The sequence below is a fragment of the Macaca fascicularis genome, chromosome 13, assembly GCF_037993035.2.
Source record: "Macaca fascicularis isolate 582-1 chromosome 13, T2T-MFA8v1.1".
NCBI classification, from domain to species: Eukaryota; Metazoa; Chordata; class Mammalia; order Primates; family Cercopithecidae; genus Macaca; species Macaca fascicularis.
The window spans coordinates 93,391,843-93,408,411 of record NC_088387.1 but is presented as its reverse complement, the minus strand read 5'-3'; the positions used below and the strand labels follow the sequence as shown (position 1 = coordinate 93,408,411).

Here is a 16,569-nt window from a genome sequence, read left to right as displayed (position 1 = left end):
AGCCACCGCGCCCGGCCAGCTCATATTTTAATTTGATTTTTGTTCTTTTCTTCTTGCTTGCTCTATCAGAACTCTCATTCTCTTAGTATATCTAAACGAAGAGCAAAATTAAAAGATACCCCTAGGTAGAAACTGACCAAGACTAGCATTGATAGCTTCTCTCCTTCAGCTTGTTCTATGCAACTTTCCTGCCAGTGTTTGCTTATTAATGTCAATGAAGCTCCTCTTGGGGTATTTCAGACATTTTCTTCTCATTCAGTTTTCTGAAACTGTATATGAAATATCCCAACACATACATAACATACATAAGGGAATAGTGTAAAGACACCTACTGCGGACATATTTTACCTTTTTGATTGATAGAAAATTTGGATTATATTTTATGACATATCCATGGTTGTTTTAATATAAAAGCACTATTTTAGGTTACGCTATTAGCATTGAGTAAAACTTATCTTCTGGAATATGTGCCACAGTTATTTTGTGTTCTGGTACATTCCACCCAAGTCTAGCCCCAACACTCAAATTTGAAGCAGAATTCTTAGCCACGGTACTATACCACTGATAAGTCCACACTAGAATTTGAGAAGCCTGACTACTGTTTAGTTTCTTCTATCTGGATTTAAGGCTGCTCTTACTTTTAAAAAAAATTTGCAGATGAAGCCTCCAGCTGTCTCCCAGATGAGGTGGGCAGGAAAGAGCAGAAAGTTCTTACTCAAGTCTCAAGACTCAATTTATCACCTATTCCTCTTTCTATGGAGTTTATAACCCGCACCCCAAGTACATAATTGCCTTCAATTTGGCAGGACTTTAGGATCTAGGAAGAAAGATGGGATGAGAGGAGCAATTTGATAAGTATAATTTTCTCTGCCTAGTTCTTCAAAATGTAGCCCTGTACTATCTAATGTGGTAGCCACTGGCCACTTGTGGCTATTAAACACTTGAAACTGAATAATTTAATTTTTACTTTAAAAACTGAAGGAGCATATTTTTCTCTTACAAATTGCTTCATTTTTTAAAATAGGACTGCATTTCACTTTTACTGTTGAAAAATTAGTATCAGAACTGGGATTTGTATGTAAGCATATTCATCTAAAGTAACAACAACAAAAAAAAGAATTGAGATATGCTTTAAGAGGAAAACATGCAGCAGATTTCAAAGACAGAATGTGAACTATCTCATTGGTTTTTATATTGATTACATGTTAAAATGGTATTTTGGACATATTGGGTTACATAAACTTTATTATTAAAAGTTATTTTATCTGTTTTGTAAGGTGGCTCTAAAAATACAAAATTACATATGCGGCTTACATTATATTTTGGACAGTGCTGCTCTAACCTTACTATATTTTCCAGTCCTTCCTTCAGCAGGGAAATTTCTGAGGGTCAGGAAGGGGAATCTATACCTCACTCCTTGAACACCAAGGGAGGCATGGCTGCCTGAGTCACTGTGAGGTTGCATTCAGAGGTTCTCAGTAGGGTCCTAGAGTAGTTTCCTGTGTTGCCTATTCATACCTCCATTTCCCATTACCCTAGAAATATTTGACCACAAAAATAATACTAAGTGTAGTAATTATGTGAACTATTCACCACCAAAGAAGGTGATGATTACATATATTATTAAATATTGATAGATTAACTTTGTCTCAGATTTTATTAGATTATAACAACATACATTCATATACACTTATAATCAGTCACTCAAATAGCTTTGTCATACACTTACAACTTTAAAAATTAGAACAGGCCAGTCAGTCATGGTGGCTCAAGCCTGTAATTCCCGCACTTTGGGAGGCTGAGGCAAGAGGATGGCTTGAGCTCAGCAGTTTGAGACCAGCCTGGGCAACATAGTAAGACCGCATCTCTACAAAAATTTAAAAAATTTGCCAGGTGTGGTGTCATAAACCTGTGGTCCCAGCTACAATAGAGGCTAAGGTGGGAGGATCACTTGAGCCCAGGAGGTCGAGGCTGCAGTGAGCTGTAATCATGCCAGCATACTCCAGTCTGGGTGACCGAGCAAGACCCTGTCTCAAACACACACACATACACGAGAAAAAAAGGAAAACAGAAAAGTAAGTAAAATAAAAATTAGACCAATTTTTGAAAGGCCTTCAAAGCTCATCTGCATTTTGCTAGAATTGCTTTCAGCTTTTCAATAAATACCAATAAATGCTTATTGAATAAGTGAATTTTATAATATATCAAGGAATTTACCAATAAAGAGATATGGGGTTTTGTGTGTGTGTAGGTGTGGGGGGGTGTGCTTTGTAATACAATTGAATTGATATTGATAATAAGTTCTGGAAATAGTTTTCCTTGTTTATAAAAATTTTGAGGTAGCATATAACAACCATATAATAAAATTATGTCAATTCAAGCAGAATAGAAAAAATTAGCAGGAAAAAAGAAGACCACAAATAAATTATGAAGTCAGCATCATTTCTATAATTAACTTTCAAATTTGGTCAAGTTCTGTAGCCAAAGCAAAATGGCATACAGTATCTTATTATTTGGGAAGAGGATGTCTATCTGTTACCCAAAGGAAGCATAGCTTTTCCTAGCACTGAATTTCAAAAGCAATTTTTAATGGGAGTCACTGTCACAAATAACATTTTAATGACAAGTTCAGTAACATTTTATATGACTGCATATGGTAGTATCATCCAGTTGTTTTTATATGAAATGAATGTGTGTGATGAATAATTGTATGTTTTATTTTTACAGGAATATTGGGAAACCAAAATGAGGCACAATCAGATGTGTTGTGAGACACCACCTACTGTTACTGTTTATGTAAAATCAGGGTCAAATAGATCACATCAGCCTAAAAAGCCCATTACTATGAAGCGTCCTATTTTTAAAGATAATTGGCAAACATTTGAAAAAAATACACATAATAACAACAAATCTAAACGCCCCAAAGGACCTTGTCTGGTTATACAGCGTCAGGATATGACTGCTTTCTTTAAATTATTTGGTAGGTTTAAAATATTGTAATAGTGGTAATTATAAAGTACTAAAAACCTAGAATGTAAACATCTAATTGTTTTCATGCTAATCAAAGAGGATATCATTATTTTTGTATTAAATTTCCCATCTCCAACCAAATTTGTTTTTGTTTTACTTAGTCTTTTTTTTTTTTTTCAATGTTGGGTTTTTGTTTGTTTTGTTTCCTTACGGATTAAAAATTCATACTCATCTAGCTTCTAGACTACTTAAATCCAAATGTCAAATGTAAATTCTGGGCAATTCAACTTCATAGCCCATGGCATGAGTTTTGTTTGACCTAAAGTTAAATACTACATAAAGAATCAGGTGAGCTAACTGACCCAGTTTGACTGGGCCTAAGGGGTTTCCCAGGACTTTCTCTGCTAAACCCAAGAAAAATAGGAAGCTTGGTCCCACTAGAGAAGTTTCAGGATAACAGTTTGGGAACATTGTTAAAAATTAACTATGTTTTATCATGTCCATATAATGAAACTGAGTTTAAATTTGTTTAGGTTATGAGACAGTGCTACTTTGCTGATACATTTCTTAACACTGGCAAAAAGAAACTTCTTTATAGTACTGTACTCCTAACTAGGAAAGAGAGGGAATCTTTTTTTTTTTTTTTTTTTTTTTTTTTTTTGGAGGTAGGGTAATAAGGTAAACAGATTAGAAAAAAGGGTAGAATAGATGAGTTCTGAAAAATATCTGGAGTAATGAATCAAGTCAAGTAGAGGCTACAGTCCGGTAGATCTAGGTAACAAGCTTCCTTGTTTCTAGAGGAAGGTCAGGTGCATTAAAGCAAGCTAGTTACGATTTAAAGAAAAGCAAAATGAAAAGATGAAAAAGGAAAAAAATGTAAGGAATATAAGTAGAAAAAGATATAAAGATGCTTCCCCATCAGGATTTAGAATGTTAATAAAAGTTCCCTTTCTTTTCATTAAGAGCAGAACAAAATTATTACCTGCAAACTTTTTTAGTACCAAAACTCATCATGAGAAACGGGAAAATACCTGGCTGTACCATTTTAAGTAACTTAAGAACTATAAATAGAGGCTGGGTGCAGTGGCGCATGCCTGTATTCCCAGCACTTTGAGAGGCCGAGGCGGGCAGCTCAGCTGAGGTTAGGAGTTCAAGACCAGCCTGACCAACGTGGAGAAACCCTGTCTCTACTAAAAATACAAAATCAGCCGGGTGTGGTGGCGCATGCCTGTAATCCCAGCTACTCAGGAGGCTGAGGCAGGAGAATCGCTTGAACCCGGGAGGCAGAGGTTGCGGTGAGCCAAGATTGCACCATTGCACTCCAGCCTGGGCAACAAGAGTGAAACTCTGTCTCAAAAAAAAAAAAAGAAAGAAAGAAAGAAATATAAATAGAATTAATGGGCCAGGCGCAGTGGCTCATGCCTGTAATCCCAGCACTTTAGGAGGCTGAGGGAGCAGATCACTTGAGGCCAGGAGTTTGAGACCAGCCTGGCCAACATGGTGAAACCCCATCGGGCATGGTGGCACATGCCTGTAATCCCAGCTACTTGGGAGGCTAAGGCAGGAGAATCGCTTGAACCTGGGAGGTGGAGGCTACAACTGAGCCGAGATCATGCCACTGCACTCCAGCCTGGACGATGGAGCAAGACTCTGTCTTAAAAAAAAAAAAAAAAGCCAGATATGGTGGCTCATACCTGTAATCCTAGCACTTTGGGAGCCCAAGGCAAGTGGATCGCTTGAGCTCAAGAGTTCAAGACCAGCCTGGGACAACGTGGTGAAATCCTCTCTCTACAGTACAAAAAAAAAAAAAAGTTATCTGGGCATGGTGGTACACACCTGTAGTCCCAGCTATCTGGGGGGCTGAGGTGGGAGGATCTCGAACCCAGGAGGTTAAGGCTACAGTTGAGCCGAGATCACGCCACTGCACTCCAGCCTGGATGACAAAGTGAGACCCTATTTTAAAAAGGAAAAAAAAATAGCAAGTCAGAAATTACTATTCTCAGGAAATCAGTAGTTATTCTTGGAACTTTCCATGTGACTACATTGATGATATTTTAGTGTACACAAATGGATATAAAGAAGTTATGCCTTTTTACTTAAAATGAAAGAGAGGAGACTGGCATGGTGGCATGCACCTGTAGTTCCAGGTACTCAGGAGTCTGAAGCCAGAGGATCACTTGAGCCCAGGAGTTCAAGGCCCACCTGGGCAACATAGTGAGACCCTGTCTCTTAAAAAAAAAAAAAAGAAAGAAAAGAAAGAGAAAGAGGGAATGGAAAAAAGCAGATTTTTCTAGATTACATCCTGACAACTATTAATATATTTTGAGACTATATATTTTAGCCCTTTAGAATTGAAATTAATATTTTACCTACTTTCTAGATGTTATTATTTTAACAATGTGTTTGTTGATCTTTTTATCATAATAATTTTTTCAAATGTTAATTATAAATAACTAATGAATTATGAATCCTTTATATAGACATTTTCATATGTATTTGAATAATAGAAAGTGGAATAGAGATAAATAGGAGAGAAGAATGCAAAACTAAAAATACTATTGGATATTCAGTAAACCAAACACTTCTGCCATTCTCCAGTCTGAGCCATATATTAAGGCAAATCAGATGGGTTGATGAAGGATAAAGCAGTAGTGTTTTGTACAGTCCTTGCAATGGTAAATACACCAAAGAACTGAAAATTCCACCTTAGGCAACACTGGTTCATTCATTTTTGTTTTATTTCTAAGCACTATGTGTAATCTCTTGACATAGAAATTCTTCAAAAGGAAACATTCTGTTTTTAAAAGACAAGTTATAGCTATCTTTTGTTGTAGATGACGATTTAATTCAAGATTTCTTGTGGATGGACTGCTGCTGTAAAATTGCAGACAAGGTAAATTTGGTAACAGTATAACCATTAACCAGCATTATAATGTAACTGAACCATTAGAGCTTTAATGAGACCTTATAAGAATTTTCTATCTTATTAGTTATGATTAAGAAAAGAGCTAGCGGCCAGGTGCAGTGGCTCACACCTGTAATCCCAAAACTTTGGGAGGCTGAGGTGGGCGGATCACTTGAAGCCAGGAGTTGGAGACCAGCCTGGGCAACATAGTGAGACCCCCATCTCTAAAAAATTTAAAAATTAGCCAGGTGTGGTGGCATGCACCTGTAGTCCCAGCCACCCAGCTGAGGTGGGAGGATCACTTGAACCCAGAAGTTGGAGGATACAGTGAGCTATGATCAATTGTGCCACTGCATTCCAGCCTGGACAATAGAGCAAGACTCTGTCTCTAAATAAATTAATTAAATTTAAAAATTAAAAAAAATAAGAGCTAGCCTGCGCTGCTCCTTCGAAGCAGAATCTTTACACATTAATTTTTGGAATTAGCATATAGCATAGATTGAGTCTATACTTGAAGAATTGTAGAATATTATTGATTACATTTAAATGACCTTAAATTTATATTTGTATTGAAAACAGAAAGCAGAACAGGTGTGGCAGCTCATGCCTGTAATCCCAACACTTTGGAAGGCCAAGGCATCAGAGGGTCACTTAAGCCCACGAGTTCCAAGACCAGTCTTGGCAACACAGGGAGACCTGGTCTCTAATTAAAAAAAAAAAAAAAATTATCTGGACATGGTGACTCATACCTGTAGTCACAGCTACTTAGAAGGCTGAGGCAGGAGGATTGCTTGAGCCAGGGAGATCAAGGCTGCAGTGAGCTGTGATACCACCACTGCACTCAAGCCTGGGTGACAGAACAAGACCCTGTCTTAAAAACAAAAAAAAAACAAACAAACAAAAAACACAAACAAAAAATCAGTATAGACTTAATGCATTTTAATCAGTTATTACCTTTTATCAGGTTGTGGAGAAAAAATATTCTGAGATTTACTGAGGTAGTCTGCATTTTAGTATTTTGTAAGTAACTCAGAGAAAACAAATCTCAGTAATTTTGTAGGTAAAATTAGTTTAACATGTTCTTTAGGAATCAGTGTTTCATAAAAGAATGTCTAACTTACACATTGGGAGCAGCGATGTTTCTATGTTCTTTAGATTTTGTTGAATGGTTAAAATTTCAGCTTTGTGACTCATGCCTGTGATTCTAGCACTTTGGGATGCTGAGGCAGGCAGATCACCTGAGATCAAGAGTTCAAGACTAGCCTGGCCAACATGGAGAAACCCCGTCTCTACTAAAAAATACAAAAATTAGCCGGGTGTGGTGGCGTGCACCCATAGTCCCAGCTACTCAGGAGGCTGAGACAGGAGAATTGCTTGATCCCAGGAGGCAGAGGTTGCAGTGAGCCGAGATGGAGCCACTGCACTTCAGCCTGGGTGACAGAGCAAGACTCTGTCTCAAAAATAATAATAATAAAATAAAATTTTCAGCTTTTTATTTTAGAAAAAAATTTCTTGGCCGGGCGCGGTGGCTCAAGCCTGTAATCCCAGCACTTTGGGAGGCCGAGATGGGCGGATCACGAGGTCAGGAGATCGAGACCATCCTGGTTAACACGGTGAAACCCCGTCTCTACTAAAAAATACAAAAAACTAGCCGGGCCAGGTGGCGGACGCCTGTAGTCCCAGCTACTCGGGAGGCGGAGGCAGGAGAATGGCGTGAACCCGGGAGGCGGAGCTTGCAGTGAGCTGAGATCCGGCCACTGCACTCCAGCCTGGGTGACAGCGCGAGACTCCGTCTCAAAAAAAAAAGAAAAAAGAAAAAAATTTCTTGTGCTAAGAATTTTCAGCTTTGTAAATGCCATTTTGTATCAAGCAGTCATATTTGAAAATTAAGCGTGACTTTACATCACTACTAGCCAACAGTAAAGGGAATGAATGGAAGGTTAGCTTGTGATTAAATACAAAGTACTGGGGTGAACATTTTTATTTAAGCTTAAGATGACAGGGATACACTAGAAGAAGGTTTATAAAATTTTTAAAATTTCATTTTGGAAAATTTAAAACATACACAATTTGAAGTAAATAGAACAAACAGCCTCCATATGCCTCTCATCTAGCTACAGTAGATCAACTGTGGCCATTCTTGTTTCTTCTAATGCTTCTCACCAAAAACTGGATTATTTTGAAGCTGATCCCAGACATCCTAACATTTTTCCATAAATATTTCACAATATATCACTAAAAGTTAAGGGCTATTTTAAAACAATTACAATGTCATAATACTTTTAAAAATTAACAGTAATGCTGTAATATCAAATATACAATTCATGTGGAGTTATGATGGGTTTTCTTTTTTTTCTTTTTCTTTTGAGATGGAGTCTCACTCTGTCATCCAGGCTGGAGTGCAGTAGCATGATCTCAGCTTACTGCAACCTCCGCCTCCCGGGTTCAGGCAATTATCCTGCCTCAGCCTCCCAAATAGCTGGGATTACAGGCATGTGTCACCACGCCTGGCTACTTTTTCTGTATTTTTAGTAGAGATGGGGTTTCACTATATTGGCCAGGCTGGTCTCGAACTCCTGACCTTGTGATCCACCGGCCTCGACCTCCCAAAGTGCTGGGATTACAGGCTTGAGCCACCGCGCCCGTCAGGAAGTTTTAAACTTTACGGTTTTAAGGTGCATTAAAGTTGTTGCACAGAAGGGGGCAGTGTTTGAAAAGTAACTACTGTATCTTAACACTATCTCAAGAGTACTTTACTGGAAGTTACTGTGAAAACTTGGTATCACCTTTGTGGCAAATCCTGTTACAATAGGATGAATAAATGTCTTATGAGAGATAATCTGATACATTATTGTAACTTGTTTTTAATTTGAACAGACAGAACATGGCCTATGTGCTAATAATCAGGCTAGAGATGTATCTTTCTAATAATATCTTTAAAATACATTCTCCCCATGAAAATAGAACCATGTTGTTCTAATTTCTGAAGTCATTTGGAAATCATTTTAACAAGTTATTTTAAAAAGTTAGTATGGATGTCTGCAACTAACTCAAAGGGCTTAGAAAAATTATATATACACATACATACACATAAATAGAGATAGCAAACATGGCAAATTTGGTGCATCTAAGTGAGGATGCATGGCTGTTCATTTTGCTGTTACTTCAATTTCTGTATAGATTTGAAGTTTAAATTAGATAAAAGTGGGATTTTAGCTCAAACTATTGACAATAATAAAATTTAGGAGTCCGTTCTAGTAAATAATGATATAATAAATAGTCAAGAATTACTTTTCACTGTTCACATGGTGGATTACAGAAAGTCAAAAAGTAAGTACACAATTCTATAATAAGTAACACTTTATTGTTTTAACTTATTCATCAGAAAATTTTAATGTTAACTATTTTAAAGCAGTTTTCTTTGTGAAAGCAAAATATTAATATTAATTTTTAACTTTTTTCATTATAGTATCTTTTGGCTATGACCTTTGTTTATTTCAAGAGGGCTAAATTTACTATAAGTGAGCATACCAGGATAAATTTCTTTATTGCTCTGTAAGTATACTTTCTACTAAGTCGTTTTTGTGTTATCTGTTATATATATTACACCTTATTTAAAACAGAGGCTGTTTAAAACCTTATGTATATCTTTGAATAGGCCTTCCTGTATAAATGCTATACATTTTTTACTTTAATAGGATATTTTTATGTTTTTTTCACTTACGCTATATGCCTAAGATTTCCTTTTTTTTTTTTTTTTTTTTTTTTGAGACGGAATCTCACTCTATTGCCAGGCTAAAGTGCAGTGGCATGATCCTGGCTCACTGCAACCTCTGACTCCCTGGTTCAAGAGATTATGCTGCCTCGGCCTCCCAAGTAGCTGGGATTATAGGCACGTGCCACCACGCTCAGCTAATTTTTGTATATTTAGTAGAAACGGGGTTTCACCATGTTGGCCAGGATGGTCTTGATCTCCTGACCTCGTGATCCACCCGCCTTGGCCTTCCAAAGTGCTGGGATTACAGGTGTGAGCCACTGCGCCTGGCCAAGATTTCTTGGAGTATTCCACTTCAGTTTGTATTGCATGTTTTACATTTTTCAGAATGCTTCCATGTAAATTATCCCAAATTCTCCTCTTTGTGACTTAAATATTTTTTCAAACCAGAATATTCTCTGAAATTTTCCATTAATATATAGTAAAAATCACCATCATCATTGCCCTTTTACATTGAACAACTTGTAGAAATGCTCTAAACATAATCTTTGTGGACCTATATATCTAACATAGGCATTATTCATATTTGATACCACTGGTATTCACTGGCTCTTTTACTAAACACACTGAGCTGTGACAAAGGAATACAGTTTGTTTTCCAATTCTTCCATTGACTTTATATTAGTTTATATTATCATTGTAATCTGTGAAATGATTTTCCAATCTATAGGTCAGAATTCATTTAGACTTTGTATTATTTAAGAATATATTTCCAGCCAGGTGCGGTGGCTCACGCCTGTAATCCCAGCACTTTGGGAGGCTGAGGCGGGTGGATCATCTGAGGTCAGGAGTTCGATACCAACCTGGCCAACATGGTTAAAACCCCATCTCTACTAAAAATACGAAAGTTAGCTGGGCATGGTGGCGGGCACCTATAATCCCAGCTATTCGGGAGGCTGAGGCAGGAGAATTGCTTGAACCCTGGAGGTGGAGGTTGCAGTGAGCTGAAATCACACCACTGCACTCCAGCCTGGGAGACAGAGCGAGACTCCGTCTCAGGGTAAAAAAAAAAAAAAAAAAAAAATATATATATATATATATCTATATACACACACACACACACACACACACACACACACACACACATATATATCCTTTTCTACCCTATAGCTGGATATAATGCTGCAGTTGGGAATGCATGAATGTACATATATATGGGTTTTTTTTTGAGACGGAGTCTCACTCTGTCACCCAGGCTGGAGTGCAGTGGTGCAATCTTGGCTCACTGCAACCTCCGCCTCCCGGATTCAAGAGATTCTCCTGCCTTAGCTTCCCAAGTAGCTGGGATTACAGGCACCTGCCACCACGCCCAACTAATTTTTTGTATTTTTAGTAGAGACGAGGTTTTACCATGTTGGCCAGGCTGGTCTCGAACTCCTGACCTCGAGTGATCTGCCTGTCTCAGCCTCCCAAAGTGCTAGGATTACAGGCATGAGCCACCACGCCCGGCCACATGAATATAATTTCAAGTGTTTAACTAGAAAACACATATAAAAAATATTTAAGTTGAATATCACAATAGCTGTCAGCACTGAAGATTAAGTTTTTACTCAAAGTGTATTTAATTCAGAATCAAAGAGTGATTAAAGAAATAGGACTAGACTGGGTATAGTGGCTTATGCCTGTAATCCCAGCACTTTGGGAGGCGGGGTGGAAAGATTGCTTCAGGCTGGAAGTTCAAGACCAGCCTGGACAACATAGCAAGTCTCTACAAAAATAAAAATAAAAAAATTAACCAGGCATGGTGGCGTGTGCCTGTAGTGCCAACTACTTGGGAGGCTAAGATGAAGAGGATCACTTGAGCCCAGGAGTTCAAGGCTGTAGTGAGCTATGATCACCACTGTACTCCAGCCTGGGTGACAGAGAGAGACTCCGTCTCAAAAAAAAAAAAAAAAAAAAAAAAAGACTAGAAGAAACTGATTTCTTTTTTTCTTTTTTTTTTTTTTTTTTTTTTTTTTGAGACGGAGTCTCTCTCTGTCACCCAGGCTGGAGTGCAGTGGTGTTATCTTGGCTCGCTGCAACCTCCACCTCCCAGGTTCAAGCAATTCTCCTGTCTCGGCCTCCTAAGTAGCTAGGACTACAGGCCCCTGCCATCATGCCCAGCTAATTTTTTTGTATTTTTAGTAGAGACGGGGTTTCACTGTGTTAGCCAGGATGGTCTCGATCTCCTGACCTCATGATCTGCCTGCCTCGGCCTCCCAAAGTGCTGGGCTTACAGGCATGAGCCACTGCTCCTGGCTGAAGAAACTGATTTCTACATGTATTCAGGAGATACATTTTCCAGTACACAGGGAAAAATGAACTCAAAATTTGGGATGATTGCTAAACTGGAAAAATATAATAGTATTAGGTAATACTGAGTACTATGTGCAAGGCACCACAAAAAATTTTAATGTAGTATTAACTCATTTAATTTTCTCTATGAAATAAATTTTTTATTATCCCCATTTTACAGATGAGGAAACTGAGAGGAAGATTAAGTACTTGCTAAGAGCAAACAAGTTAGTAAGCAGCAAAGCAGGGGCACAAACTCAGGCATGGTTATCAATGACCAAATTCAGCCATCGACCACTAAGTTAAATTGCTGTTTATATATCTCAGTATTGTATTGTATTTGTAACTTGATGCAATATTTATTTTGTGGGTTTTTTCACCTGAGAATTAAAAACAAACCAAAAGAAGCTTTAGTTTAAATCTTACTAGATGCCTGAAATTGAATTTGTTTCACTTGTTTTATAAAGTTATTACCAGTAGAGCACTATTGAGTTTATGCAATAAAATTATCTGTAAGGTTGTATTGCATGTTGTATTATGTAAGCTCCATATTAAAAATAACATGAATTATAATTTCCATTTTAAGTATAATCATACTTTTTGTATGGCCTCAATAGTTCTCATTAAATATTTTCTCAGCCATAGTTCTAAAGCTCAAGTTCTTTTCATTTTTATACAGTCTTATAATGTTTCCTTTCTGTTTATTCTTATAAGACTCTGAACTTCTATTATCATTCTTCCACACTACCTTTCACAATTATTTGTTTCATACTCACTTGCCTTCTCTACTTAATTGTAGGCTCCTTATCCTTATGGTCAAGGAACATGTTACTTTTTATTTCATCTTCCAATTACTAACATACAGGAGATTCTTAATTTTTTTTTTGTTTTTTTTTTGAGACAGAGTTTCACTGTGTCACCCAGGCTGGAGTGCAGCAGCATGATCTTGGCTCACTGCAACCTCTACCTCTAGGGTTAAAGTGATCTTCTTGCCTCAGCCTCCTGAGTAGCTGAGACCACAGGCACATACCACCGTGACACCCGGCTAATTTTTTTTTTTGTAGAGATGGAGTTTTGCCATGTTGCCCAGGCTGGTCTCAAACTCCAGAGTTCAAGCCATCCTTCCCAAAGTGCTGGAATTACAAGCATGGGCCACACACCTGGCCTTCTGGCTGCTTTTAAGACCTCTTTGGTGTTTGGCACTGGTTTCTTTTTAATAACCTACTTGGGATATGGTAAGCTTTCTGGATTTGAAGATTAAGGATTGATGTTTTTTGTTTTTGTTTTTTTGTTTTTTGAGATGGAGTCTTGCTCTGTCACCCAGGCTGGAATGCATTGGCACAATCTTGGCTCACTGCAACCTCCGCCTCCCAGGTTTAAGTGATCCTCCCACCTCAATCTCCCAAGTAGCTGGGACTACAGGTCCCACCATGCCTGGTTAACTTTTGTATTTTTAGTAGAGACAGAATTTCACCATATTGGCCTGGCTGGCCTCGAACTCCTGACCTCAGGTAATCCACCCGCCTCAGCCTCCAAAAGTACTGGGATTACAGACGTGAGCCAATCAGCCCAACGTGAAGATTGATGCCTTTCAACAGACAACTCAGAAAATTCTATCCACTGTCTCTTCAAATATTCCTCTTCCTCTGCTATGTCCTTTTTCTCCTTTTGAAACCAGTTAAACTTGTTATGCCTCACTTAGTCTTCTACATCACTTATTTTTGAAATTTTCTTTTTCTTTCTTTCTCTCTCTCTTTTTTTTTTTTTTTTTTTTTTAGACAGTCTCACTCTGTTGCCCAGGTTGGAGTGCAGTGGTGCGATCTCAGGTCACTGTGATCTCCACCTCCCGGGATCAAGTGATCCACCCACCTCAATCTCCCAAATAGCCAGGACCACAGACATTCACCACGACACCCAGCTAATTTTTTGTATTTTTTTGTAGAGACGAGGTTTCTCCATGTTGCCCAGGCTGGGTTTCGAACTCCTCAGCTCAAGCAATTCACCTGCCTCAGCCTTCTAAAGTGTTGGGATTATAGGAGTGAGCCACCGCACCCATTCCCATCTTTGCTATTTTCTTTTTCTCTTCTTCTTCTTTTTTTTTTTTTTTTTTTTTTTTTGAGATGGAGTCTCGCTCTTGTCGCCCAGGCTGGAGTGCAGTGGTGCCATCTCAGCTCACTGCAAGCTCTGCCTCCGGGTTCACGCCATTCTCCTGCCTCAGCCTCCCGAGTAACTGGGACTACTGGCGCCTGCCACCACGCCTGGCTAATTTTTTTTTATTTTTAGTAGAGACGGAATTTCACCATGTTAGCCAGGGTGGTCTCGATCTCCTGACCTCGTGATCCACCCGCCTCAGCCTACCAAAGTGCTGGGATTACAGGCGTGAGCCGCCGACCCTGGCCAATCTTTGCTATTTTCTATCTATGTTTCTTTGGGCTGCATTTTAGATCATTTATTTAGATTTATCTCTCAGTTCACTAATTTTATCTTCAGCTTATGTCTAATATGCTAATTAATTTCATTATAAAATTTTGCATTTATAAAAGTTCTATTTTCTTATTTTTCAAATATACTTTTCCATTTATCATATTATCAAGGTACTTTTAATTTTTTTACATGTACTGGAAATAGTTATTCTTACATTTTGTGTCTATTCCATTACTTTCAGATTTCACGGTCTGTTTCTGCTCTTGGTACCTTGTTCCCTTATGTGTTTTATAGTATTTTTATTGTAAGTTGCCTGTTTTTCTTGGAAAGTCATCTGTGAGACTTGTATTATTTCCAATGAGAAATCTACCCCATCCTAATCGTGGTGCCTGTGTTATCTAATATGTTATTTTTTCTCTACTTTTAAGATTTACTCTTTATCACTGGTTTTGAGCAATTTGGTTATGCTGTTCGTTGGTTTAATTTTCTTCATGTTTCATGTGCTTTGAGGTTCATTGAACTTCTCTGTAGGTTTATAGTTTTTACTAAATTTCAAAAAGTTTCAGCTGTTATTCCTTCAAATGTCTTCTGTCCACCTGATTTTCTGTCTGCCCTATTCAGATTACAAAGCATTGAAAGAATCCTGCATTGTTATTGATACCGGCCTTTAGAGTCTCCAATTCCACCTATTCCTTGAAGTGCCACATCAAACTGATGCTCTGTTTATTTTTTTTAATTTTTTTCTTTTCTTTCTTTCTTTCTTTTTTTTTTTTTTTTTTTTTTTGAGACAATCTCCCCCTGTCGCCCACGCTGGAGTGCAGTGTTTCGATCTCAGTGGCTCACTGTAACCTCTGCCTTCCGGGTTCAAGTGATTCTCCTGCCTCAGCCTCCCAAGTAGCTGGGATTACAGGCGCGGGCCACCACGCCCAGATAATTTTTGTATTTTTAGTAGAGATGGGGTTTTACTGTGTTGACCAGGTAGGTCTCCAAGTCCTGGCCTCAAGCAATCCGCCCACCTTGGCCTCCCAAAGTTCTGAGATTACAGGCGTGAGCCACCATGCCCGGCCCTCATCCTGTGTTTATGATTTTTGTTTCTTTTTTCTCTATGTATTTCATCTTGAATAGTTTCTATTGTGTCTTCAATTCACAGATGTTTTCTTTGTGGTATTTAATCTGCCATTAATCCCAATCAGTATATTTTTCATTGTAGACATTGTAGTTTTCATCTCTAGAAGTACATTTTCAATATGTCTACTTAACTTTTTGAACATACAGAATAGTTATAACTGTTTCAATGTCCTTATCTTTTATGTCAACCTTGTCAACCATGGGTATCAGTTTGGGGTTGATTTTGATCGATTATTCTCCTTATGATGAGTCATGTTTTCCTGCTTCTGTGCCTACCTGGTCCCCATCAAGTATTTAGCAGAATACTGAGTTTCATATGTGTATAAGAAAATTACCTGAATCTGGGGAAAGATGTTAAGAAAAGATTAGGAAGAATACTGCCTAACATTCACATAGGGCTGCAAATAGTGGCTGTTCCCACCAGCCAGGCTGAAAAGATTCATAATTCATGGATCTTTGAGAAGAGTATTCAGGAAGGTCTTGCTTCAGTAGTGAGGAATAACTAGCCCCAGACTGAACATTGTTCCAGATCCACCTAAAAAATCATAAAAGCAACATCTGAAAGAATCAAACTATTTCAAAGTAATTTTAACTGCATCCCAGAACAAAGCTCAAGATTTGTAGGAATAAGAAATACCTAGAACCCAACAAGGTAAAATTAACTGAATCTCTATTTTTGAACTGCATTTCTTTAAGTAACGTTAAACACCTTTCATGTGATTATAAGCCATTTTTATGTCTTTTGGTGTGTGTGAACTACCTGTTTCTGTCCTTTACCCATTTCTTTTTTGGGTTGTGATCTTCTTTGTTAGGTATCTGGCTAATACAGTTGAAGAAGATGAAGAAGAAACCAAGTATGAAATTTTTCCATGGGCTTTAGGGAAAAACTGGAGAAAATTGTTCCCTAATTTCTTAAAGTTAAGGGACCAGCTCTGGGATAGAATTGACTATAGGGCTATTGTAAGCAGGCGATGTTGTGAGGAGGTAAGAATTTTTAAAAAACTTTACATATGTAATTTTTGTTTTCTGTTTATCTAATTATCCTTGTTTTTTAAATGTGCTTCTAATGTTTTGGTATTCTGGGTTTGTTTTT

General features: G+C 37.9%; 1 protein-coding gene across 1 annotated transcript in view; it reads left to right on the top strand.

Annotated features, from left to right (window-relative positions):
* The first annotated feature begins 1,276 nt into the window (after positions 1–1,276).
* Positions 1,277–16,569, top strand: part of SPDYA (speedy/RINGO cell cycle regulator family member A) — a 35,679-nt gene continuing 20,386 nt past the window's right edge. Inside the window, exons 1-4 of the mRNA XM_005576229.4 lie at positions 1,277–2,980; positions 5,805–5,863; positions 9,345–9,430; positions 16,289–16,460. Coding sequence (XP_005576286.1) covers positions 2,746–2,980; positions 5,805–5,863; positions 9,345–9,430; positions 16,289–16,460 — 552 coding nt within the window. The 5' untranslated portion in view covers positions 1,277–2,745. The remainder of the gene's footprint in view (positions 2,981–5,804; positions 5,864–9,344; positions 9,431–16,288; positions 16,461–16,569) is intronic.